This window comes from Uloborus diversus, chromosome 2 (genome assembly GCF_026930045.1).
Source record: "Uloborus diversus isolate 005 chromosome 2, Udiv.v.3.1, whole genome shotgun sequence".
Lineage (NCBI taxonomy): Eukaryota > Metazoa > Arthropoda > Arachnida > Araneae > Uloboridae > Uloborus > Uloborus diversus.
This window is the reverse complement of record NC_072732.1, coordinates 57,353,248-57,378,029: the sequence shown is the minus strand read 5'-3', so window position 1 is coordinate 57,378,029 and position 24,782 is coordinate 57,353,248. Positions and strand designations below refer to the sequence as shown.

Sequence of the window (24,782 nt, the reverse complement as noted above, 5' to 3'; positions counted from 1 at the left end):
CTGTCATAAAGTTAAATTTTGAGCATGGATCAGTATTTCGAAAGAAAGAAGCGCATTGGAAGTCTTTAAAGATCACTACCAAAATACTAAAAGATTAGCGATACTTCTGTAAAAAAGAAACTTTCTAAGTTTAAAATTTTCCAATGAACTAAATTTACAGAACAAAATTGTTTAGAATAATACGATTTCATTAATTAATTTAAAGAAATAATATAAAATATGAAAAGATTATTGCAGCTCATTAAAAACTTCAGTCCACTCGCAGACAAAACAATGTGCTGTGCATCATAACAACTTCAGAACTGCTGACGTAAACAAGCAGCGTTTAAACAGCGCCCGCCCGCTCAAACAAAAAAACAAGGCTGAAAGTTTTTTTTTTGACGCCATAGATTGCGGGCAGCGCTAAGAACGATCCGAAATATGCAATTTTTCATTTCCCCTGACATTTCCCTGATTTTCGGCCATTTTCATTTTCCCTGACAATTCCAGGTTTTCCCGGTGCGTGGCAACCCTGTTTCCACTTAAAAACTAATTATTAAATTTTTAATACAGCTAGCTGAAAATCTGACTCTTCTGTTTAAAAAATAATGTACATTCATGCTCCTTAATATTTTAGGGGAAAGAAAGGGGAGAACTTTTGGGGGAAAATAGGCATTATACTTCGGTTTAATAAGCTTTGTACATTTTGCTACAAAGAAATAATACAAAATATAAAACAAACACAGAAGATAAAAGAATGCTGCACAATTAGCAACACACAAAGCACTAAAACTTCTTGTTCCTATTTTCCAAATGCAAACAAAAGTACAAAAATAAGCTAACCTCCTATTAGTAACTTTTATGTACATTTAAAACTCCACTGTTGGTAAGGGCAACTTACTTCTTAATTTCAACTCTAAAAAATATTTCATTATGACTAGAATGTAATCTTCAAACATCCAAAAAAATGTTCGAATTTTCTATTAAACAAAACGACTTTTCCCACTTTGCCGATAAAAGTATAAATGAATGGTATTTTGTTAATCTGCTTGAATGTAGCATCATCTAATAGTAAAGAATAAATTTTTATTTTGCTTAGTATATTTGTATCCTCAGTCCAAAAAAAAAAAAAAAAAAACTTGTAATAGATTCCGCCTGAAACATAGGTATTTGCTTTTTAAAGTGAAAAAAGTGGAATTAAGAACAATTGAGATTTTTTTTTTTTTAATGCAGCTTTTTATATATATAGAAACATAGACTTTTTAAAATTGGTTTGGAAATGCATACCCGAAATTTTTTTGCTGAGCATACTTGTAGAAGAAACAAAACAATACTTTTGTGCTGGGAGAAAAGAAAAAACTTCAATGAAGCATAACAATAACAAGTTTTAGCATATACTTGCTTCAGGGTTATAAAGAACCCCTTTTTCTTATGTAGAAAGCTAATGGATGAGCGACCATCAGACTTTATGAGAGAGAGATTTTTCTTTCATTCAATTCTTTTCATTGTTTTGTGGTTAATCGAGTTTTTACATATCTAACGTTTTTGAAACAAGGAAACAGAGGACTATCAAAAGCAGAAATGTTTGCTCAATAAGTGTCTTAAAATAAAATGCAAATACTTAACAGATAATATTCTGCTGCAAAATTTTGCTTGATATTGTTGTATATGAAAATAACAAGCCAGAACATTTTTTCTTTACTTAAGAATGTTTGAAATCACTTTTCACACACAAAAAATAAATAAATAAAGGACTAAAAAACATATTATTCAGGTACAGATATGTAGTATTTAAAAATAACAAACAATACAGAATATTTCTGAAGGTATGCATAAATATTTAAAATAACTTTACAGTAACATACCTAACAAATCATTCTACAAATTAATGATGTTCAAATGCGATTTGCATATAATCCAATGATCGGATATGGAGCAAATTCTGATAAACCAGTGATAAGCAATCGAGTGAATATTTCAAATAATTTCAGAATAGAATGAACTTTTTAAATACTTTTACACAAATCTTTCGATTAGACTCAACACTGCCACCATTGGAGAAGCAGCGTCTCACAAAGGATAGTTTTACTAAGTAATTAGCAAAACGTAAAAGATTGGCATAACTTATATGGCAATATTAGCTTCAAGTTTGCAGGAGGAGAAGAATGGGCAGTAGTCAAAATATTTTTAAAGGATTAAAAGCTGAAAAAAGAAAAAATCTCCGAAAGAGTAAGAAAAGCTGTACATTTTGCCAAAAAGAAGAATCTCGATACTGTGCAGTCAGGCCTATCATTTGACAAATTTCCAGGGAGAAGCAAAAGGAATATACAGTAAGCACCGCTTAATGTGATCACTTTGGGACAGACGCAGTTTGATAACAATAACCGAAAAGAATCCAGGAGACACAAAATGATTAGTTTTTCAATTATTTCAAGCATTTATTTTTACATGCAAATTAAAATTACAATGTCTCAACAAAACGCAGTTTTAAATTATAAACTAGCAGAATGAAACAGTTCTTTTTCCCATTGATTAAACGTTGAAACATCCGTTCGGTTTGACAAATTTTTTTTTTGCCCACTTTAAAAGCAAGATCTTCTGCTTTTGCAGCATTAACAGACCATTTACGCACATCCTTTTCCCTGACATTCGTTAACCAGTTTCAAAGCAGCTTCAACTTCACCATCTTGTCCAGCATGGTTTCGCTTGATGTTCAATAAGTTTTCATTTAGCTTCACTTTGTTTTCAACCTCCTCACGATTTTTTAGTAACATACAAAGTAATGGCTGAGAAATGTTTTTTTGTTCTGCGACATTTCTCTGACTCATCACAGTTAAATTGTCAAAGCGTTTTAAAATGTCAATTTTTTCCTGGCCAATGAAATTATTGCCCTTTTTCTCCAAGCTTAGCTAAAATGTTGGACCGTTTAGAGTGAAGTTTTTAGAGTAACTGACCAGGGAGAAAAATTCTTCCTCTTTAAATTCTTGAGAAGGGAACTTGTTTTCCCAGATGCCTTTCTATTTCTTTTGATTGAGGAACAAAAAAAGAGAAAAAATTTGAAACTTTATGAAAAAGTGATAACAATAAACGAAGACGCTGATTACAATATCCGACTTTTTTAGCACATGTTAACACACAAGTGCTTCAGGACTTCGTGATTATGATAACATTAAGCAAATTATAACATTTACCGTGATCACATTAAGCGGCGCCTACTGTATGCTTTTTGCTTCTTTCTGCTTTTGATTTTCAATATCGAAAAGCAATAAAAATTAGGCTCACATATATGTAAATTCATTCAATTTCTCAAAGTAAGGAGAGGGGATTGCCATCTCCCGAATCGCCTAGATAACAGGAATGCAGGTATTTTAGAATTGTTTTACATTTCAAAAAATTTAATAAAATATTGCAGTTAAAAAAAAGATCACTTTATGCATTAAAATAACTTAAAAATCCCCTAACAAATTTGGTTTGATAAACTATAAAAAGGGGTGACCAACTATATATATATATATAATCTATTGTATAGATTGACTTATTTTAATTTTATTAAAATATGTCTCTGAAATATTTCATTCAGTTAGTAATGAAGAGGTAGGAATAAAAAAAATTGTTCTAGTAGCAACCATACAAAAAATGTAACAAAAACAAACCTTTTGTCAGTAGTTGAGTAAAGAAGACGTGTAGTAAAATAGTAATTCAACAGCTTATACTGATCCACTACAAATTTTCCTACAATCTAATTGTTGGTTGCCACTTGAACTATGAGATCAAAAGGAAAAAAAGAAAAGTGGAACACAAAAACTATTAAATTTGATAACTAAGAAAAATAAAATAAAGAACCCAATACTTTAGATTTTTCAACACATTAGGAGTTTGAAAACTGGCTTAAATATAATGAAACTGTAAACTTAATGGAAAACTTGAATGGGTAACAATAGTAGAAGAAAACACAAATGTAAAATTATCATAGAGAACAAACCATGTGATTACATTTGCATAATTTAAAAATATATTTGGGATAAAAATAATTCAAACAATCCAAGAAATAATACATTTAATATTCATACATCACAAGTCATATCAGTTAAAAATTCTTTTGCATTTGAAATTGTAATTGAGAATATTCTTGAAGCTTTAGAACATGCTTTGATTGGCATGTTTCACAAAATATAAAGTTTTATTTACAAAATCGTAATGGCTATTTAATTTAAAAAATACATCAAAGATTATTAATAACTATGGAATTTCACATCATACATGAATGCCTAATTATGAAAAGACAAAGACCTGCATGATTTACACTATTTTTGTGCAAAACGATGAAAGTATATAATGAAGCATCAACAATGCATGAAAATTCAAGCATATTACTTGAAAAATCTTGACACATTCACATGTATGTTTTAAAGTCAAGTGCAAAGTAAACTTGTGAAAAGCGCTTGTTTACAATTGTACTTTGATATCATATAATGGCAAATGATATTGCAGTTTTAGTACAAAATTCATTGAAAATTACACATATACTTTACTTAAAAATGTTCAGTAAATACCACAAACATTAATTTCATTTTAAAATGCATCAATAAGACATCTAGCTATGAGATGGAATTCATAACCTCAGCACTGGGGCAAGAAAATTTATAGAAAAGCCAGCACCTAATAAAGACCAAATGAATACCGTTGGAGCAATAGTTTTAATATAGGTTCTGATCTTGAATAAGGCTTTTTTCAGGAATGCATTTGTCACTCGCAAGTACCGAGTCTTCTCCTAAAAAGAAAGATTTAAATTAAAAAGCTATATAATAAAAGTTAAAATGAAAGAGTTAGTGGAAAAAATTCAAAATTTTAAAGAAAAACATCATGAATTTTTCAAAATTCACAATTCTAAATCATGGGTACTGAATCATACTGTAGCACTAAAATTTTAGGGGCATTTTTCTTTTTGGGGAGCTCTCCTTTTTTTTGGTGGTATTTAGCAAAGGAGTGAGTGATTGGTTTTGGGTGGAGTGGGGGCACCCTGAATAAATTACTTAAATGTGTTCTAAGAATAGGAACATAAATGACTTTCTCATTAAAAAAAAAAGTTTAAAAAAAAAAATTAACAAAATAAGATAAAATCAAGAATCAATTAAGAAATTTTTAAAGCTTATAACATTATAACAGTAAGTTATGCATTCAAAATTACTGAAGTTGATGTTTCATCAAATATTTATAAATACAACAATATTCAGGCAAGAGGGGGGGGGGACCATATGTCCTAAACCGATAAAACAGTCATAATTACACAAGTTTTGTAGATTTATAAATTCAAATAAGTCAGTCAAATTCCATTCAAAACAGTCATCACAGTTTGCATATTAGTCTTTGAATTGAGAAAAGGGGAGAAAGAAACTTCACAAAAGTGCAAAAATGTTCTTAAAGTTGATACAAAACACCCTTAATAAAGTCTTCATTTCTGTGTTTTAACAGTCACTTTGAAGCTTAACTAGTGTTTTTCAATTTTACGAAACAAACAAAAATTTAGAAAGAAAAGTTCTGGCAAAATCAATGTAAAGCAAAAAGTCTTTGATTTTCTATAATGCAACACTCCCATTATACAGTTTTAACAACTTCAAATTAAGCAATTTCATAAGTTGAGATACTGACTGACATGAATTCTAAATGGTTAGTTATAACAGATTAAGTGCATGGAGTTTACAGTCTATGATATGCAGCAGCAGAGAGTGATTGAGTTGATTGAGTTTGGATGTTAAAGGCAAGTGCAAATGCAAGGTTTTTTTTCTCTTTTTTTTTTCTTGTCTGTAGATCTGCCACTGTGCCAGCTCCTTTTCAAAATGTCTTCATGCACCGGGTTAGCTAGTTTTGAGAGGATTTTTTTTTCTTTTTTGACTCTTCAAAATTTGTTAGTAATTATTGAGGCTCATGATCCTTCTTTTGCCTACATGCAAACACTAAATGCATAAAGTTGCTAATTAATCGAGGAAGCTTTTTCCACCGAGTGGCCTGAACAAGATTGCTTTACTCTGCCTGATTAGCTTCAATTGCAACTCTTGTTAAAAGTGCCAATTTAAAGCAAGACTACAAACTAATTCATCAGCAGTTCCGTAAAAATTTTCCTCTGGATACTGAAGCTCATCAAGAAAAGTTCCAGCCATATCTAATCAAGCTTCTTAAAGTACAGATTGACTCTTTTGTTCTAAGAGCAAGCAAAAATCTACAGAAGGATTTGTTACATGTGTTAAGCACTAAATGTATATCAAACTTTTGGAGATGATAAAATAAATGCTAGTACTAGCCGTTGCAACTTTTTGTAAGGAAAAGGATATTGTAGCAAAGCAATTCATAGTTGACAAGAAGCAACACTAGATATGCCAAAATATTGGCTGTTGAGGTTTGCTATGTCATAGCACTCAGTGAATCATGTGCCATTTTCAACTAACACAGCAATCTACTTTGGTGCTAAATTTGATGTTGAAAATAAAGTATTTAGAAATAACTGCTAGTATTATTGCCACAGAAAGGCAAGACTTACGAACCAAGACTTTTGATAACTTTATGATAAAATTAAGCATTAATTATGATAAAATGGGTCTAGCTCTATTTTCCACCCCTTTTTTTTGCAGGATTTCTCTAACATGGAATCATATAAAAATACTTTAAAGCAGTACTTGAATTCTTACCAGTGGAATTCCTGCAGCACTCAAAAATTCAGTCATTTGTTTATCATCTAGATTAGCACTGTTGAAGTATTCTCGTACTTTACGGCGGGTCCACCAATCAGAGTTTTTCCTAGAAAAAGTTACAGTCACTATAGTAAAATCAAGTTTAGAAGTCTGCATACCAGATTGGCAAGGTTTTGGACACTACTGTAAAAACCGTGGTTTTCCTGTCAAAACCCTTGAGTCCAAAACTATTCAAAAGTGTCCAAAACTAAACTTTCAGAAAAACTGTATATTGCAATAAAATATCAAAATCAGAACAAAAATGTTTTATATTGAATATTTATTCAATGTGAACATTAAAGCATAAATATATATGTAACTTACTTATACAGTTGATTCTAATCTAGTTACATAGAATTTGAATTCTTCAATCTGTATGCATGATTTTTTTTCCCATAATAGTAACCCAATTTTTTGACATTTATGCATGTGCGCAAATGAAAGTGTTCAAAATATAGTGCAATAATTCATTTAAATGCAATAAATGACAATTTTTTGTAGTTACAGGTTAAATTACATTAAAAACATGAATTAAAAAAAGAAAGTGCACAAGTTTTAAACTATAAGTGCATACATTCAATCATCAATTTATTGTTCTTTAATCTGATTTAAAAAATAATTTTTGTTAAAACATCAAGTAAAACTTATACGCAAAAATGAAATTTTTTTAAAGCCTTTTTTTTACACCTAAATATTACACATTTAATAACATTCCTTCGAGTTATAAATGGAACTGAAATTAGTCGTTTTGGTACTGATGTGAATTTCTTTAATTCTACCAACTGTTACATAGGGAAGTTTTTATGTAACCAAGTTATTGGCGTAAAATATTTTTAAATGAAAATTTTGGAGAATAATATTTCAAATACTCATTACGACAATTGCAGTAAATACGAAAGGATTAGATTGCACTCCTTTAGCTTTAGCACACTTTTGGAAGGTAAAAACCACTTTTCTCGTTCTAAAACAGTTTTGGAAACTGGAGAGATGTCATTTATGTCATTATATTCCTTTTCAAAATAAAACAACCTTTGAGTTGAAAAATCAAGTTTCGCTGCAGAAACAAATCCTCAATCTCTATGAAATCCAAGTGGTATGTTACTTAAATGCTAAATAGCTGATAAGATAAAAGTAAAAGTAATGCACTTGAGTCAATTCAATTTATTGCAAACAGATAAGGTGGGAAAATGGTTCTTTTCTGGAAGTTTTTAAGAATTATTCCGTTAGAAGTCAGTAGACTTCAAAACATTTGAATGGACTCAACACTGATTAAGTTTTTAAAGGCTCATACATAAAAACTACTTACTTTCCTGATTCATTTGGAGATGTATATGAGTATTTATAAAGTATTGCTCTGATATGTTTAGGAGGTTTGTTGGCAGGAAAAGGTAGACGATCTTTATCCAAAAGTTCTAAAACTGTAATAAAAAAATTCTAAAATGAAATATTTTTTATTTTTGTTTCATTGAATGAAATGATTGAGAAGATTATAAAATCTTACCACTTTTTTCTCCTTCAAGCAAACGATAAATAAAGCTGACAAACCATGGATTGTGCTCATAAGTTCCCAAGGCAGCAAACCACATCTGCCAGTCTAGTCGAGGCTGATGAGGAACTGTTCAATTATGTAAAGAAAAAGTCATGGAAGAATCAAAACGAATACAGTAAAACCTGTGTAAGTTGACCACTTGCGGTGCAGTACTTTGGTGGTCAACTTATGAAGAGGGGTAATGATTTTTTTTTGTCATTTCTTACACCACATATTCTTTTTTTGACTAATTGACACTAACTCTTTCCGCTCAACTCACTTTCATTGTTTAACATTACTTTGAAACAATAATTTAAAATGCTATTCAAATATTTTTAGAGGTTATTTTCTCAGAATGACGTATAATGTGTCATGTAAATTTAAAAATTTCAGTAAATTGATCAAAAAATAAATAAATAAAAATAAATCATTGTTTATAAAAAGTTATTTGGTATTAATAGTTCCTAAAAAATTATTGCTAATCAAAAATAAAAAATTTTTTGCTTATTATTTTTTTTCTCATATACATTTAATACATTTATAACCATGATGACCTACTTTTCAACAAAATAACTCCCTATTGAAGTTTGTAGTTTTGGAAATTCCATATGTGTCAGCTAATTTTCTCTGGATTTCTCCCTTTTCAATTAATTTTAATACTTCATATTTTTTTATCAATCTCAAGTTCAACTAACTTTCTTTTTGAAGCCATTTTATGTAAAACTATAACACAAAGAGCAACAAGCTGGACTCTTAATAGTTCTAAAAGGCAGTTGAAAATAAATGTCCTAGTTCTTAATCCCTTGCACCAGAAATACTGCAATGCAAGTAACTTTTACTTTAGCACAATTCCAGTGCTGCCACAAAATATTGCAACTGGAAAAAAAATACTTTGTACTTTTCTACTGACACATGTTTTCATTGAACAGAGAGTACAAAAGGTAATCTCAAATAGAACAACAAAAGAAAAACAAGTTTGGAGAATAAAAGGGTTCTTAGTATTTTTCCAATGTGGGTTAAACTTACAAGGAGCTTTAGTTATGCTGCTGTTTTATTTAGTTGGTAAAATGCTGGTCTGGCATCAAAAATATTCTTGGAAAGCTATAAAAAAATAATAAAATAATTTGCTAAATTAAGTTTTAAAAAACAATCCAAGTGGTCAACTTACAAAGGGTTTTTTACAATACTCCAAACCAAATTTGAGGTACATTAGTGGTCAAGATAGACAGGTGGTCAAGATAGAAAGGTGGTCAAGTTACAGAGGTTTTCCTTCATTATACGAGAAAGGACTAATTTCGTTCCTGACAAAAGCGGTCAACATAGACAGGTGGTCAACTTACAAAGGTGGTCAACTTTACAGGTTTTACTGTAGCATCAAATTAATGCAGAAGAACATGCTAGACAATAACTTACTAAGGACAGGTGGTCTTTCAGACACAGCTCCAGGTTTATACAAAAAGTGATATTCCTTCCATCCAGTAGTGCCTGTATAGCTACCTTCTATCACAATTTCTGGTCGACCATCAACACCAGTCATCCTTTACAAAATGGAATCATTTTAATTACTCATTCTTTAAATTTGCTTTCTAATGTTTTGCCATTTGAAAAAATAAACTAAGCAAAGAATTGTACATCCAGGCAATGTAAATGGAAACAAATAACATATTTATTTTCTTGAAATTATAAAAGAACTGTGGTGATCTGTTTTAACACATCCCATAAAAAGGAAATCCCCCCCCCCACCACCACACTGCCCCTAAGCCAGGGCCAAGGCAGAACTACATGCGATATACCAGACAGCCCAGCTATCATATCCTCAGGGCCGATCCTAGCAGGTGTGCAGAGTGTGCACCGCACAAGGGCAGCCAAAGCAAGGGGCGGCCGCAGGCCGCATCATGTAGTTCTTATATTCAAGAAAAAATCCTCAAGAATTTCTCACAAGATAACTTATAATAAGTCAAATAAATATGCTGAATTTTTAATGTTAAATTATCAAAGTAAGTGTCGATTTTCCGATAGCATATAGCATAGCTTAAGAAAAATAACATGTTTGGGAACATTGCGTTGGTTCATTGTCCATTAATATTTACTCTTTACACACATGCTTCATTTGGTTGCAAAATTTGTGACAGAACCGGCATGGATACAGGGGAGGGGAAATGAGGGAAATGCCCCCTCCCCTGAAGCAAGAAAGGGTGCCTTTTGAAAGGAACACCGAGGGCGGTCACTAATGTTTACCCGGCAAGCTTTTATAGACCTAAACAAGACATTTTTTATTTATTTATATATTATATATATATATATATATATATATACAGGGTGAGTTCGATCGAATCTGCCATACGAAAAGGGGTGATAGATGAGCCCAAGTGGAGCATAGAACCACCCATTATCGTGTCCAATCCTTAACCGTAACCGAGTTTTGGTAAATTTAAGGAAAATGAGGGAAAAAACAAAATTCTGAGAAAACGGCCGATTCCTGAAATTCTTGTAGGACATACAAGGAAAATAAGTACATATTTGGAAAGAGCAGACTAAATCCTACAAAATGATACCTTTCGCATTAAGATAGTCGCATTTTACCGAGAGCTACAAGCTTTGAAATATTGGACACACTCAGAATTAAAATGGTGCCAACATTTTTAATCGGCATTTTCAAAAACAACCGTAAGAGCTACAATCGGGCAAATCTAACAAAAACCGGCCTATTCCATTAGCTTTCAGATGATACAACAACAAATCATATTGTGCTTCATGTTCAGCTGAAATTCAGGCCTTTTGTTTGAAACAGTGTAAAAATCTGCATTCGTTAAAAAAAGGAAAACCAGCGAAGAGTCGCACTTTTCTGTTTTGAATTTTCTGTTTCACGATAGCATGTTGCTTTCTTTGTTTAAGAAAATAATATTTTTATATAAAAATAACAGTTTTAACAGTTTAATAAAAAGAAAAAACACACGAGATAACGATTCGTAGAAATAAAAGAAGCATTACTTTCCCGTGCTTTTCACAAAGGGAAAATCAAGAACAAAAAATGTTACACCAACTTCAATTAGTACATTTAATAAACCTACAAAATTTGCAATAGCTGCTGAAATTGGTCACCGCCACACCTGATACACGCTCTTGCCCTTTTGCGAACGGAAACAACCGTTGCTCTTAAAGAAATTTCATTCCTTAGTTTCCCTACTGCTTCAGCAAGCCGGTCGCTCAATCCTTGCAAACTTGCTACTTCTGTTTTGTAAACTTCTTGTTTTAAGAATCCCCAAACAAAGAAGTCCACTGGCGTCAGGTCTGGGGATCTAGGGGGGCAAGGGATGGGGCCCATACAACCAATCCATTGGGGATACTGTTCAGTTAGAAATTCCGGAACGGCATTTGAAGAATGTGCAAGGGCTCCATCGTGTTGGAAAATGATTTCCGCTCTCTCCTGAACAGGAATAGTATCAAGAAGGTCAGGCAAATGATGTTCAATGAACTCTAAATATAGAGCTTCCTGCATTATAAGACCTTAAAACGTATACAGACCCATCAAAAGACTTCCGATTACGATTTATGATTGTGAAAAATATCGTCTGAAAATAAAAAGCATTTGTTTAACAAAACAATTAATGATAAAAACTAAACAGAATTATTCATTTGTCATAATATTTTATGTATTGTTTGCTTCTTTCTGATATTTTGTAAATGTGTTTTGAAAATTGCTAGAATTATGATTCTTTTTACAGTAAGTCAGTAGAGAGTGTGTTTTTAGTTTTTGAAAGTTTTCGTTAAAGTTTCTAAAGATAAGTTGCTATATTCTTTTCTCGATTTTTGGGTATGTCTCGATTTTTTAACGAAGAGTATGCTGATATGCATTTCGTGTACGGATTTTGTGATGGTAATGCTCGCAGAGCCGAGAAAGAATACTGGCTCCGTTACCCACATCGTTCTGCATCTAATAGATGTGTTTGCCTCTATACATCGAAAGCTCAGAGAGACAGGTTCATTTGGTACGTTGTTCGAGAGGGGACAGGATCACCGTTCTGCCAATGTTGAGGAGTATGTGCTGTACCGAGTAGTGGAAAACCAAAATGTGAGTTCACGCTCGATTGCTATAGAAAATGGACTATCACAACGTAAAGTGATGAAAACATTGCACCAAAACAAGTATCGCCTGTATCATTTTACTCTAGTACAAGAACTGTGCAATTCAGATTTAGAAAAGCGGGTAACATTTTGCAGATGGCTACTAGCCCGAGACACTGAAGATCACCATTTTCTAAGAAAGATATTGTGGACAGATGAGTCGTGTTGGCCTAGAGCCATTATTTTTTTTTCTTGGAGAAATTCCTAAAGTTTTAGAAGGATTAGAAAAGTTTCCAGAACTTACTTCCTTCTTTTTTCGAACTTTGAAAGTCATCCCGTTATTTTACCGGCGCTCGAATCGTTCCCCAGAGCCAACATTCCCTGCATGTGTAGCATGCGTTTGTTGACCCGCCACGATGATGTGACGTCATAGGAAAGATGTTGAGTAGATTCTTGCTGTATGCATGTGGGAAACAATTTTAAAGAATTTAGTTTTAAACTGTAAACTGTGTTGAGTTGTTTCCTCAATGTAATTTATGCATGCTTTTTGATATACGTCACGCCATCGCGTAGGGAGATAGGGAATGCTATTTAAGTGTGAACTCTCAATCAATCATTCTCTTATTGTTTCACCTCTTGTTTTACTATGTTGTGACTGCAGTCCGATGTTTTTCTGAGGTGCTGAGATTGTACCTGGGAGCTGTGTGCTCCGGAGTTCCACGTAGTATAGTGGATTCTTTTTAAAAGATGTAGGAAGTTTTGTCGTTGAGCCCAGCTAGAAATGCGGGCATGTTCCAGCTGTTGCCTTGAGATGAGTTTCTAAGTGAGGGATTTTCTCTCTAAAATTGAGAGTTTAAATAAAGTTGTTTTTTTTTTTGCTGTGAAAAGGCCTAACAAACAGGACCATGGAAGGTCCACGCTCGAGAGCTGGATTGGATGTTCATTAGATGGACGGATGGTTCCTGTTGTCCAGGAGGACAGGTTTCTTTTCTGAATTCAGCATGGTGGCATGGAATGGTCACGGACAATTTTGATATGGGATCCAAATTGGTGGATCGTGCCCTCACATGTTGTGCCAACTTTTAAGGAAGGAATAGCTTGTTTGGTATGAACTTTTTAACTCGTTCGTATGAATTATTCTGTTTATGGCATTGTACTCAAGGTTGTACTTATATTAATCAAGTCCTATCAATTTTACTGGAACTTTAAACGATACTATTTTTAAGAAATGTTTCCTACTGATATTTTTGGGGGGATTTTTTATTCAATCGTTGGGGAATGTGAATTTTATTTACACTTGTTATTATTTCCATGTTTTGACATATTTATTGTTTAATACAATGTTTATTTAATTGTTAAATATGTGTCTGTATGTCCTTTCTTCCCGAGCAGATCATTCCACAAATTTTCAGTTGGGTTTGCTAGCTTAAAACCTACTTTTAGTTCTTTGAACTTCGGGTTTTGATTGAGCTATCAGTTTGAATTGCCCAACAAGTCGTTGTTCACTACAGGGGGCATCATATATTTGCATAACTGGCATCATTATACTGAACATAATCCTTTCTTAACCCAAAACTCATCATTCCAAATTCGATTCAGCATAAATGTTTGGATTGGCGTAATAGGAGATCATTTAATTGGTACGTATGTGTTTCGAGGTAACCTAAAAGGAAACACATATTTAGAGTTCATTGAACATCATTTGCCTGACCTTCTTGATGCTATTCCTGTTCAGGAGAGGGCAGAAATCATTTTCCAACACGATGGAGCCCCTGCACATTCTTCAAATGCCGTTCGGGAATTTCTAACTGAACAGTATCCCCAATGGATTGGTCGTATGGGCCCCATCCCTTGGCCCCCTAGATCCCCAGACCTGACGCCAGTGGACTTCTTTGTTTAGGGATTCTTAAAACAAGAAGTTTACAAAATAGAAGTAGCAAGTTTGAAAGAATTGAGCGACCGGCTTGTTGAAGCAGTAGGGAAACTAAGGAATGAAATTTCTCTAAGAGCAACGGTTGTTTCCGTTCGCAAAAGGGCAAGAGCGTGTATCAGATGTGGCGGCGACCAATTTCAGCAGCTATTGTAAATTTTGCAGGTTTATTAAATGTACTAATCGATGTTGGTGTAACATTTTTTTGTTATTGATTTTCCCTTTGTGAAAAGCACGGGAAAGTAATGCTTCTTTCATTTCAACGAAACGTTATCTCATGTGTTTTTTCTCTAAATTAAATGTTAAAACTATTATTTTTATATAAAAATATCATTTTCTTAAACAAAGAAAGCAACATGCTATCGTGAAACAGAAAATTCAAAACAGAAAAGTGCGACTCTTTGCTGGTTTTCCCTTTTTAACGAATGCAGATTTTTACACTGTTTCAAACAAAAGCCTGACTTTCAGCTGAACTTGAAGCCCAATATGATTTGTTGTTGTATCATCTGAAAGCCAATAAAATGGGCCAGTTTTTGGTAGATTTGCCCGATTGTAGCTCTTACGGTTGTTTTTGAAAATGTCGATTAAAGACGTTGGCACTATTTTAATTCTGAGTGTGTCCAATGTTTCAAAGCTTGTAGCTCTCAGTAAAATGCGACTATCTTAACGCGAAAGGTATCATTTTGTAGGATTTAGTCTGCTCTTTCCAAATATGTACTTATTTTCTTTGTAGGTCCTACAGGAATTTCAGAAATCAGTCGTTTTCTCAGAATTTTGTTTTTTTACTCATTTTCCTTAAATTTACCAAAACTCGGTTACTGTTAAGGATTGGACACGATAATGGGTGGTTCTATGCTCCGCTTGGGCTCTTCTATCACCCTTTTTCGTATGGCAGATTCGATCGAACTCACCCTGTATATATATAGCTATACTGTTTAGATACTCTCATCATAAGCATTTCAAACAACAAAATCTGTGTTCAATAATCGTGGATGCATGTGAAGAAAGTGGAAAATTGCGACTCCTTTGAGGGTCAAACATATATGAATGATAAACTAAACTTTTGTAATTTTCCCACTTTACTGCAATTTTTTCTAATTAAAATCCCGAATGAACTGCCCGGTTTCAAATCAGGTAGGAGGACAGGGCTCTTAAGGATGCCATGACCTCCTTGGTGAGACTAAAGAAGACTTAAAATTGCGTTTCTAGGACTTTGATTTCGGAACATTTCACTGGTTGAACCACTGATCTTAAGAATCCAATTAAGTCTCTGATTCATCCCTTCCACCTTCACTTAATCAAACATAGCCTAAAAATGTTGGCTTCGAAATCTAAAATGTGATTTTAGATTACAGCCTTTCCTAATGTTTTTAAAAATTGCTTAATGACATTTTTCGGATTTCGTTTTCGAAATTTTTGCGATGGACTTTTTGCAATTACTACCGAAGACAGTCTTTCGAGAAGCCCCTAATCCCACCCCCTCTCACTTAATTTATTGAAAAACAAACTAAAATTGCGTTTTTCAGACATTAGTTTCAAGAACTTTCGAGGAAGGACCCCGGATCCCCTTTTTCTCCAATGCAATCATTATACCTCAAAATTTCGTTTTTAGACTGTTCCGTGGAGCCACAGAACATTTCCTGCCTAAAATAGCCTGAAATTGACTTCAGTTTCTAAAAACAGCTCGTGAGAGCGTACTGAACCCCCGCACGCTCTTAGTCCCATCGTTATCAAACAATGACTAAAATACATTTTTGGATTTTCAATTTCTAAAAAATTCCGGAGGAGAACTGCTTGGCTTATGTAACTTTTTACCGCGCTAGTGCATATCCATCAATCGTCGAGGTAAGGTGGACTATAGTTTTATTTTTCAGATATTAATATCGAAAAATATCCGCAAGATCCACCAAAGCTTCCCAGTTTCGCTAACGTCACCAAAGTTAGTATAAAATTGCTTCTAGAAACATCCGCTTGGAACCCCAAAACCCATCCTTCTAACAAATAGCCTATTCTGGATTTTAGTCCCGAAAAATATTTCGGTGCGGAATATTTTCACGTTTCCCCTATGGTTTTCAAATATAGCCAAAAATGGGTTTTTGAAACAATAGTGCCGAGAAATTACCGCAGGAAAGCCGCCAGATCTCCTACCGTCACCAAAGACAGCCTAAATTTGCGTTTTAAACTTTAATTTCGAAAACCTTTGATGAAAAACGATTGAATCTCCCTCCCTCTAGCAACGTCAACAAAGATAACCCAAAATTGCGTGTTTAGAACTTCAGTTTCGGAAAAAGCACCGATCCTTCTTACGCTGCGGTCACAAAAAATAGCTTCAAACTGATTTCAATTTGGAAAGAACTTTAGGAAAGAGCATCAACATTACTATCTCCTGAAGTCTCGAAAAAGTTCCTAAAATTGCGATGTTTGACGTCAATTTCGAAAATTTCTCTTTGCACCTTGAGTATACCCGACTCTTTTGTCTTACAACCGAACACAACCAGAGATTAACTAAAACTATTTTTCATACACCAATTTCAATAATTTTCTTGGAGTACTCCCCCCTCCCCTGATTCCCCCCCCCCCCCCGCTTCCCCCCTCCTCCGTCCTTCCTCTGATGTCACCGAAGACAGCTAATAAAATGGGTTTTTAAGACTAGTAAATTTTGGTATCTATTACTTTCTTCAAAGATATACGTAAATTATACCTAAGGAGTTTCTTACTATAAAACTTTTCTTCCTTTCTTTTTTATAAGTTAATCATTCTTCTGTTTTTTTTCTCCTTTCTTTTTTAAATTAGAAATTGGTATGAAAATTTGAAGAAAGATTTATATGGAGATTAAAGATGAGTCAAAACATGCAAATTACTCTTGAGGGGTGGCATGTTAGGTCTTTGCACACGGGCGGCCGATACCCTAGGATTGGCCCTGCATATCCTGAGACTGCAGTTTCGTTCTTATTACTTCTCATTTAAGGAATAGTAAAAAAACTGAGCTGGAGGCAGATGTCCTCTTATTGAAGCTGGGAGTGTCAACAAACTGGTGGATAAAGTGGTAAATTCACTTTATCTGCCATTTTGTTGGCATAAATTTGTTGTAAAAATTTTATTCAGAACAGATTTCTTCATGACACAGACTTGGAGCACTTTTCAACAACTTAATATGCAATTTCAAATATCCATCGAATTAACTTTTTTAGCACTAAATGAATTTTCAAACAAATACTAAAAAAATTACAGCAACAGCAATATATATAAGCACAAAATATAATTAGCACTTTCAAATTCATGAAACTTACCTTCTGAATAGACCATAATTATTTGACAGTTGGAATTCTTCAACTCGCTTGTGCCACTGGTAAATGACAGGCCACAGGTTATCACGAGTCTGGGTATCAAGAGCAGAATGAGGCACCTAAAATAAAATTGTATTATTACACTCAAATTACAATCTAAACTTTTGAACTTGATGCCTTTCTTTATTAAAAAATCAGACAGTATACAGGGTGTCCACCCTTAAAGTGGATCAACAGCCGATTCCTAAACCGTTAGAGATAAGCAAATAGTTGCATTTTGAAAAAATCTTTAAATTAGGCAAGGACTCAAAATTCATGAAATTTGTCAAAAAATCAAATTTTGAAAAAGTTAAAATTTAACTTTTTATACAGTCCCCTAGTTTTAGCAATGATATTTAGTAAAACATTCCAGATGCACTAACATTTACAACTTAAAAAAAAAAAAAATCGCTCTTCTACGACCAAAAACCAAAATTGACTGAGTTATGAAGTTTTGTAAAATCGAGATTTTCACGTCAGCAAGATAGCTCTTAAGGGAATGTATGTGAATTGACAAAGTGTGTTAATAGGTTTGAATTCATTTTGGTTCTTGTTATCAAGGGGCAATATTAACGGTTCAAAAGATTAAGCATGCACTATTTATAAGCTCAAATTCTTTATTTTTAAAAGGGTAGGGGGTGGGGTATCGAAGTGGTTTGTCGTTTTGTTTTAAGAACCTCTAATTTCTATCCCCCAAATATCGTTAAGTAAATGGACATTTTTTTTAAAACTCAAATTAATTATTATTATTATTTTTTTTTTTTTACAATTATATTCTTTTTTTATTTTTGTTGCAAAAAATGTTTTTCTTTAATATCAGGAAATTTTTTAGGCAATCACGAGTTCAAAAACATTTTGTTTTCGTGCAAAATGCAGCATTAGCATTATCATTCTGAAAATCAAAAGCAGACACAGGGTTGATAAAGTAAATTACAGATCACTCCCCCTCCCCCACTTATCGATACGTCAATGAAGTTATCAGGGAACTGTTTTTTCGGACTTAAAAACATGCTGATTTCATAATTCATTGAAGAATAAATAAATATTCAGAATAAATTTTAGAATTAGCAAAGCATTTGAAAACATAAATTAAATTTGTTTCAAACAAAGTTTTTGCAATAAATTTTTTTTTTGAATTTATTCAAAGTACAGCGGATTTATCTATATTTTTAAAAGTAATAGTTTTGAAAAAATTTCAGGTTTTCTTTTCAGATATTTTGTTTACGCTAAATGTTTCACGAAGAACCTAATGAATTGAAACAGTGCAAAAGTAAAACCATAAGAACAGTGATTAATGAGGACTATAAAATAGCGCCTTTTTCTATCTGTAAACTTCAACAAAATGCATGTAAATAACGTTTTAGCGAAAAAAAATCAGTAAGATGTGGGTGCGTGCTCCTCCCTTCTGGGAACATGACAATTCTAAAAGGGGCATGAGCAAAAAAAAAAAGGTTGAAAAATTGTTAAATTTTCTGAAGGAAAAGTAAAACAACATATATTCTGACGTAATGAGATGTCAAACACATATTCACATTTATAATAAAATAATCCTCCTATTAACTACCAGATGGTCTAAAAATGCATTCCTAACAAAAAATTTCAGGGAGTGCCTGCAAACTCTCCTACTACTCTCTTACTTATGAGCGAATGTTAAACAGCTCAAACAAAAAAATCAATAACTATCTTCAAATTTTATTTACAAATGCAATATTTGTATTTCATTGTTGTTCGATACAAAGACTGGTAGAAAAGGAGCCATCTTGACACTGCAACCTTTCGTTCATAAGGAAAAAAGTACAATTGAGGACCTAAATGGCTACTGAAAATACTTCACGAGTCCTCAAACAAATTAAGAAGTTGGAGGGTTTAATTTGGATGATGGATCCTGATCCAGACCAGTATCTAGAACATTAGTAGGAGAAATCTTCCTTTTTTTTCTTTCAATTTATTATTCTTCGTGCTTGAAACACTTACAACTTTCTTCAAACCCTTCGAATCATTACATATTTTGAAAAAAAAAAAAAAAAAAAACCACGTCATGCTTCAGTTAATAAAGTTTGGGAAAATTTTATTTTCAAAGGTCACCTCCCCCCTCTATACTACATGACTCATTCATCGCTCCCAACAGGATCGTCTGGATCCGCTACTGAGATCATGCGGTATGTATTTTATCACTCATTCGAATGCTATGAGCGGCCCCCAATGACAAGACAACACAACTTACCCCCTGTCAATTTCAGGGGAAAAGACTGCACTTGTACCCCCTTGTGGACCCAAATCAGAAGTATTTCCCCAGATGTCTCTCAAAATGCTATGGAGCAATGCTATGGTGACGACCCGGGCAACAAGACCCCCCCCCCAAATGAGATTTTATAAATTTTTAAAATCTCTCCCCCTCAAGCAATTTCTGCCAGGAGTCCCCATCGTGGCATTCCTATCTTTTTCCACACAGAAATGAACTATCTCAAGATCATACATCTTTTTATCAGAACCACTCTTCAAGTTTTTAGTTTTACCTTTTTAGATAGTACAGGATAGATATAGCGTGGGATTTGTTAGGAGAGCCCACTGGGGCTCATAACTGAGATTGCACTATAAAAAGCCTTCAAAAGTTACCCACCTTCCCTTCTCCGGAAAATAATAAGATCAATGAGGCAATCTCCTTTAATAACCCGCTTGCTTTAGGAGGGTCATTTTAGAGGGTTTGGACAGCTTTGTTCTTTGGGAGTGTTTCATAGCAATTGAGAGGTCTGTATAGGGCGGATGGGCTTTGTAGTAGCAGTAAAATAAGATTGAAAACCTTCTAAAATTACCCCCCCCCCCAAAAAAAAAAACAACAACTAAGAAACAGCGGTGCTGTCTCTTTGTGTCAGAAGTGCCTATGAAGGGGGCACTCATGGTGCCAATTCCGGCATTCTAATTTTGAAGGAGGATAATTTTATAGGGGAGCTAATTCCATCAGTCCTGTAGGGGGGGGGGGCGTTGGGATCCCTGTGGCCATGTATATGTACTGAATAAAATTGCTTAATAACATCACATCTTATGCTTTGGCATAGGCTTTCTTTTAAGCTCTAAAATTCAAAATGTATTTAAAATAAAAAATATTCGCACCTCTTTAAAAACATTAAATTTTAAGGGGGGAGCAGGAGGGGACGATCATCCCGCTAATTTAGTAGAGAGATTTTACAGTTGCTTTTCTGTTTCTCCTACCCTCTGAAATAGCGGACCTATCAAGATAATCAAAATTTTCATTTTTTAGTGAGAATCCAAGCCAATCAGGGGTGCCCCCTCCCCCACTACCAAATTAAAAAATCTCGACCCTTTGTTCCTTTTTTATTGCTCTTGTTTTTTCCTGAAATTTATATATTTTTTTGAATATTTTTATTTACTTACTTATGAGTAATGTACTATTATAATTATTGCTTTATTCGAAAAGTTCTGTGCCAATGACATACCACAAATACCGGCACACAAACACGCAAACTAAAAAATTAAATGAAATAAAATGTAAACAATAAAATAAAAAAATAAAATGGAGTAATAAATAAATAATTAAAAAATCCCCCCTCGATGCCAATTACAATTAATATGACTAAGACACACAGTTGAAATTATCTATATTTGCTTTAGCTCCCAAAGAAAAATTTACACTTTAAAAGTGGAAATCTATATATAATCTTAGCATAGATTTGGCTCTAGGCACTAGAGTCAAATCTATACTAATATTATAAAGAAGAGGACGAATTTTTGTGTGTTTATATGTTCAAGGTACTCTGCGGAAGTATTGCAACTATTTGAAAAATTCTTTCAATGTGTGAAAGGTGCCTTCTTACTGAGTAACATAGGCTATAATTCGAAAAAAATCCGATAAATAGTTCTTTTTTTATTTCAATTTAGGCCCAAATTTCACGTAAATTGCCTATTATTGGCTATTAAAGGGGTGAAAAATTACTTGCACATATTAATATTTTATATTGTTGGAAAGGGCAGAATTTTCCACGTTTTATGTTCTTTTTTCCACGTTGTTTCAATGCTCTAACTTTATTACGACGGGAGCAATTTGCGTTTTTATCTTAAACTTTTTTAGGCTTAGCTGAAATTTTGGCGATACTTTCTTCATTAAATCTATCAATAAAAAGTGAAGGAATTGTCCTACAGTTTTCTTTTTGACACCGATGGAAAAAGCGACATTTTTTACTCCAGAAATATCTTGATTTTTGGTATAAAAATAACCTTCTATCTCCAAAGGAAAAAAAAGTTACAAGTCGTTAAAAATAAAGTTCGAATAAATCTAATCTCCATTAAAATTACTGATGTTTTGTTTCGCATTGCCATGGTTATGTCTTTTAGCTTTGCTTCATTTTCATTTCTTAAAGGTCCACAAACTTGGCGTCACGGAATTATAAGCAATGGGGAAATGTTTTCGCCAATTCTGCATATTTTATGATCTACGTTATGATAATTGCCCCAGACAATGCAGAAATTGCGGGAAGAGTTTGAAAACTAAGAGTCTTAGAAATTTTCCCAATTGTCGCCAAATTTCTGGAGGCCAAAAATAAGGGCTAATGCACTTCGGCCATGGCTTTGCTGATAGTGACAGAAGCAAACAATTGTAGCCCATAACTGACAATAGCGTTACCCCCCCCCCCCCCAGTTATTGAAATATCTTCGAAATTACTAATGAAAAGAAACCAGGGCATCATAAAAGCAGGGGGGATGGAAGTTGTGTTTGTATGCGCTTTTACATTTAACTCTAAAGAAGAACATTACTATTATTTAGCTTTCAAAACTTAATGATATCCAAACAAAATATGAATGTGAAAAGTAGCCAAGTTCGATCGAAATAAGGTTATGGGTAGACGGTGTCATCGACAAGATTCTAATCTCAACGGATAACAAATTCCATAACAGTTCCTCATGGAAATTGGACTGCCCCGTGTCCTTCAATTCATTTTGAAAACATTTTTTTACTTTCTTTGATCCCAGATTTAAACTTGGCAAGTTACTGTATAATTGAAGCAGTCAAATGTTTTGGAAATTGTTTATTGATGACCAAAACTTGCCGCAAGTTTAAAAAAGTCAAAGAAAAATGATCATTTTACATCAGAGAGAAAGGGGGCGTCAATTTTTTTTATTCAACGAACTTCCATTAAATTTTTAGCACGGGCATCACTGTGCGGGTAATGCTAGTTATCAATAAATTGAGAAATTGAAACAAATGTCAATTATCAATTTTTTGAAAATTCATGCTTTATTTTAAAACATGTTTTCCAATTTAAAGGTACGGCTGTCCTCCCTTGCCGCCCTCTAGATACGCTCATAGTAATAATGCAATTTGATTTAAAATATGTTTTTATTTTACGTAATTTAAAAATGTGTAACGGGTTGGGTCTGATAAAACATTTCCTTTAAAGCACTATTTAAAACTTATTATGAACATTATTTGGAGGGATATTCTTTTATTGACGTACTTTCGAAGCTGAACTTTAAAGTATCCAACAATATTTCCTTTCAGCTTCAATTTTATCAATTATTTGCTCTTCAAAGCGAAAGCAAAACCTCGTTTTTTAACACGCAAACAAATGCAATAGCGCGGTTTGTTGGTAACGCTAAAAACTTCATCTATCGGTTCAAACTGAACTATATTTCTGGTCAAATTTCAGCTTCGGAAATCGGTCGAAAATTGCAGGCTCCTCAAACAGCGCAGCGTTGCATCCTCGTAAGCTATGGAAGTAGTCCCTATACACTCCATTTTGATGAGAAAAAACTTATGTGAATTCCTGAGTATCAAAGGACCTCTCTGCCATATTTGGCAAAAATCTGACGAAACTGAATTTGCATTAATAAAATCGTTATTCGGTTAATTAAAATATATAATAAATTGAAAACTATTGTGTTTTAATGATACACATATTTTAATATTGATTTTTAAAATGCAATTAATTTTTCTTCAGCAGATCCAATCTATAATCCATATTATTAGGTAAATCAATTATCTCATCAATGTCATTATTTCACAAGCAATTTAACCCAAAAACGAATACGAAAATTTCTTCACTTTTTCAATTCCGGTATTTGATGACGACTCTTAAACGGAAGTCAAAAAATACCAAACAAAAGAGCTGCAATGAACTACCGACGTAAAGTAAAACCGTAAGTATGCTTGGATTCGCTTTGCTATAATATTTATGACTTCAAATACGTTAATGTGTAGAACTTACATAAAAACCTTATTTTCGTGCATGCCCCAGAAGTTCTGTCAACTCATATGTGCGACTTCTCTGGCGAAATTGGAAAGTTTCAGTTTCGTGGTTGCAAGTGAAACAAGATTTCTTCAGCTCGTTCGTGTGTTATGAAGGGCATTAATATTTTTTCTCTTAATATCAAAATTAAAGTTATATTCCTTCGAAATTCAAAAAATTGAGTTGCGCTCCCTTTTGTGCGATAAATGTGCGACCAAAGGATTCTTATTAGGATTTTTTGTTTTTCCTTTTTTTCAAATGAAATACTTCTGTTTAGTATTTTTCTTAAACATTTTATTCAGCGCAATATGAACAGTTTATGTTTTATTTGAACTATGAATTGTGTTGATACCTCGATGGTTAACTTTTAATTGTTGCATTAGGATGCTTTCTTAACCAATACACGTTCACTTTTATGGGCCTACGAGAGGCCATGTCAGCTTTGTCAGAAAGAGAGCAGGGGGTCCTTGGAAGGACCCCGTTCTGAATGGTAGTAGTATAAGTTTTGAAAACTTTATAGGGGAGGGTATCCGGAGACCTAACTGACAAAGGGGCCCACATTTACCTTTGGTGGAATTGTGAATTATTCCCTTTTACTATAATTCAAAATTAAATCATTGTTTAAAGAATGCAGAAAATATCTTGAAATTTAAAACACTCACCCATCACACAGAGCCATGAAATATTATGTATTTTTAAGTCAGTATTTTAATTTCTCCGCAATTAAGTCCCTTATTTTATTTTCAAACGATATATCGGACGGATAGAAATCTAAATATCGTTATCGAGGTGCTAGATACATATTCATATATTGCACAGCCCTAACTGGACAACCCTGAACTGAATTGGGAAAGAGGGCAGGAAGTCCTAATTAAGGGTATAAATTTCAAGTATGCTTTTCAGCTGATGAGAGCTAGAACTTTTTCTGTATTTTATCTAATTTTCACTCGTTTAATAGTTACAAAATTAAGAACAAAAAACTTTGTT

At 33.3% G+C, this 24,782-nt stretch overlaps 1 protein-coding gene across 1 annotated transcript in view; it reads right to left on the bottom strand.

Annotated features, from left to right (window-relative positions):
• Positions 1–520: 520 nt before the first annotated feature.
• Positions 521–24,782, bottom strand: part of LOC129217058 (lipase maturation factor 2-like) — a 64,901-nt gene continuing 40,639 nt past the window's right edge. The window contains exons 11-16 of the mRNA XM_054851303.1: positions 17,518–17,633; positions 9,646–9,770; positions 8,206–8,319; positions 8,011–8,122; positions 6,663–6,771; positions 521–4,750 (exon numbers count right to left, since the gene is read on the bottom strand). Coding sequence (XP_054707278.1) covers positions 4,592–4,750; positions 6,663–6,771; positions 8,011–8,122; positions 8,206–8,319; positions 9,646–9,770; positions 17,518–17,633 — 735 coding nt within the window. The 3' untranslated portion in view covers positions 521–4,591. The remainder of the gene's footprint in view (positions 4,751–6,662; positions 6,772–8,010; positions 8,123–8,205; positions 8,320–9,645; positions 9,771–17,517; positions 17,634–24,782) is intronic.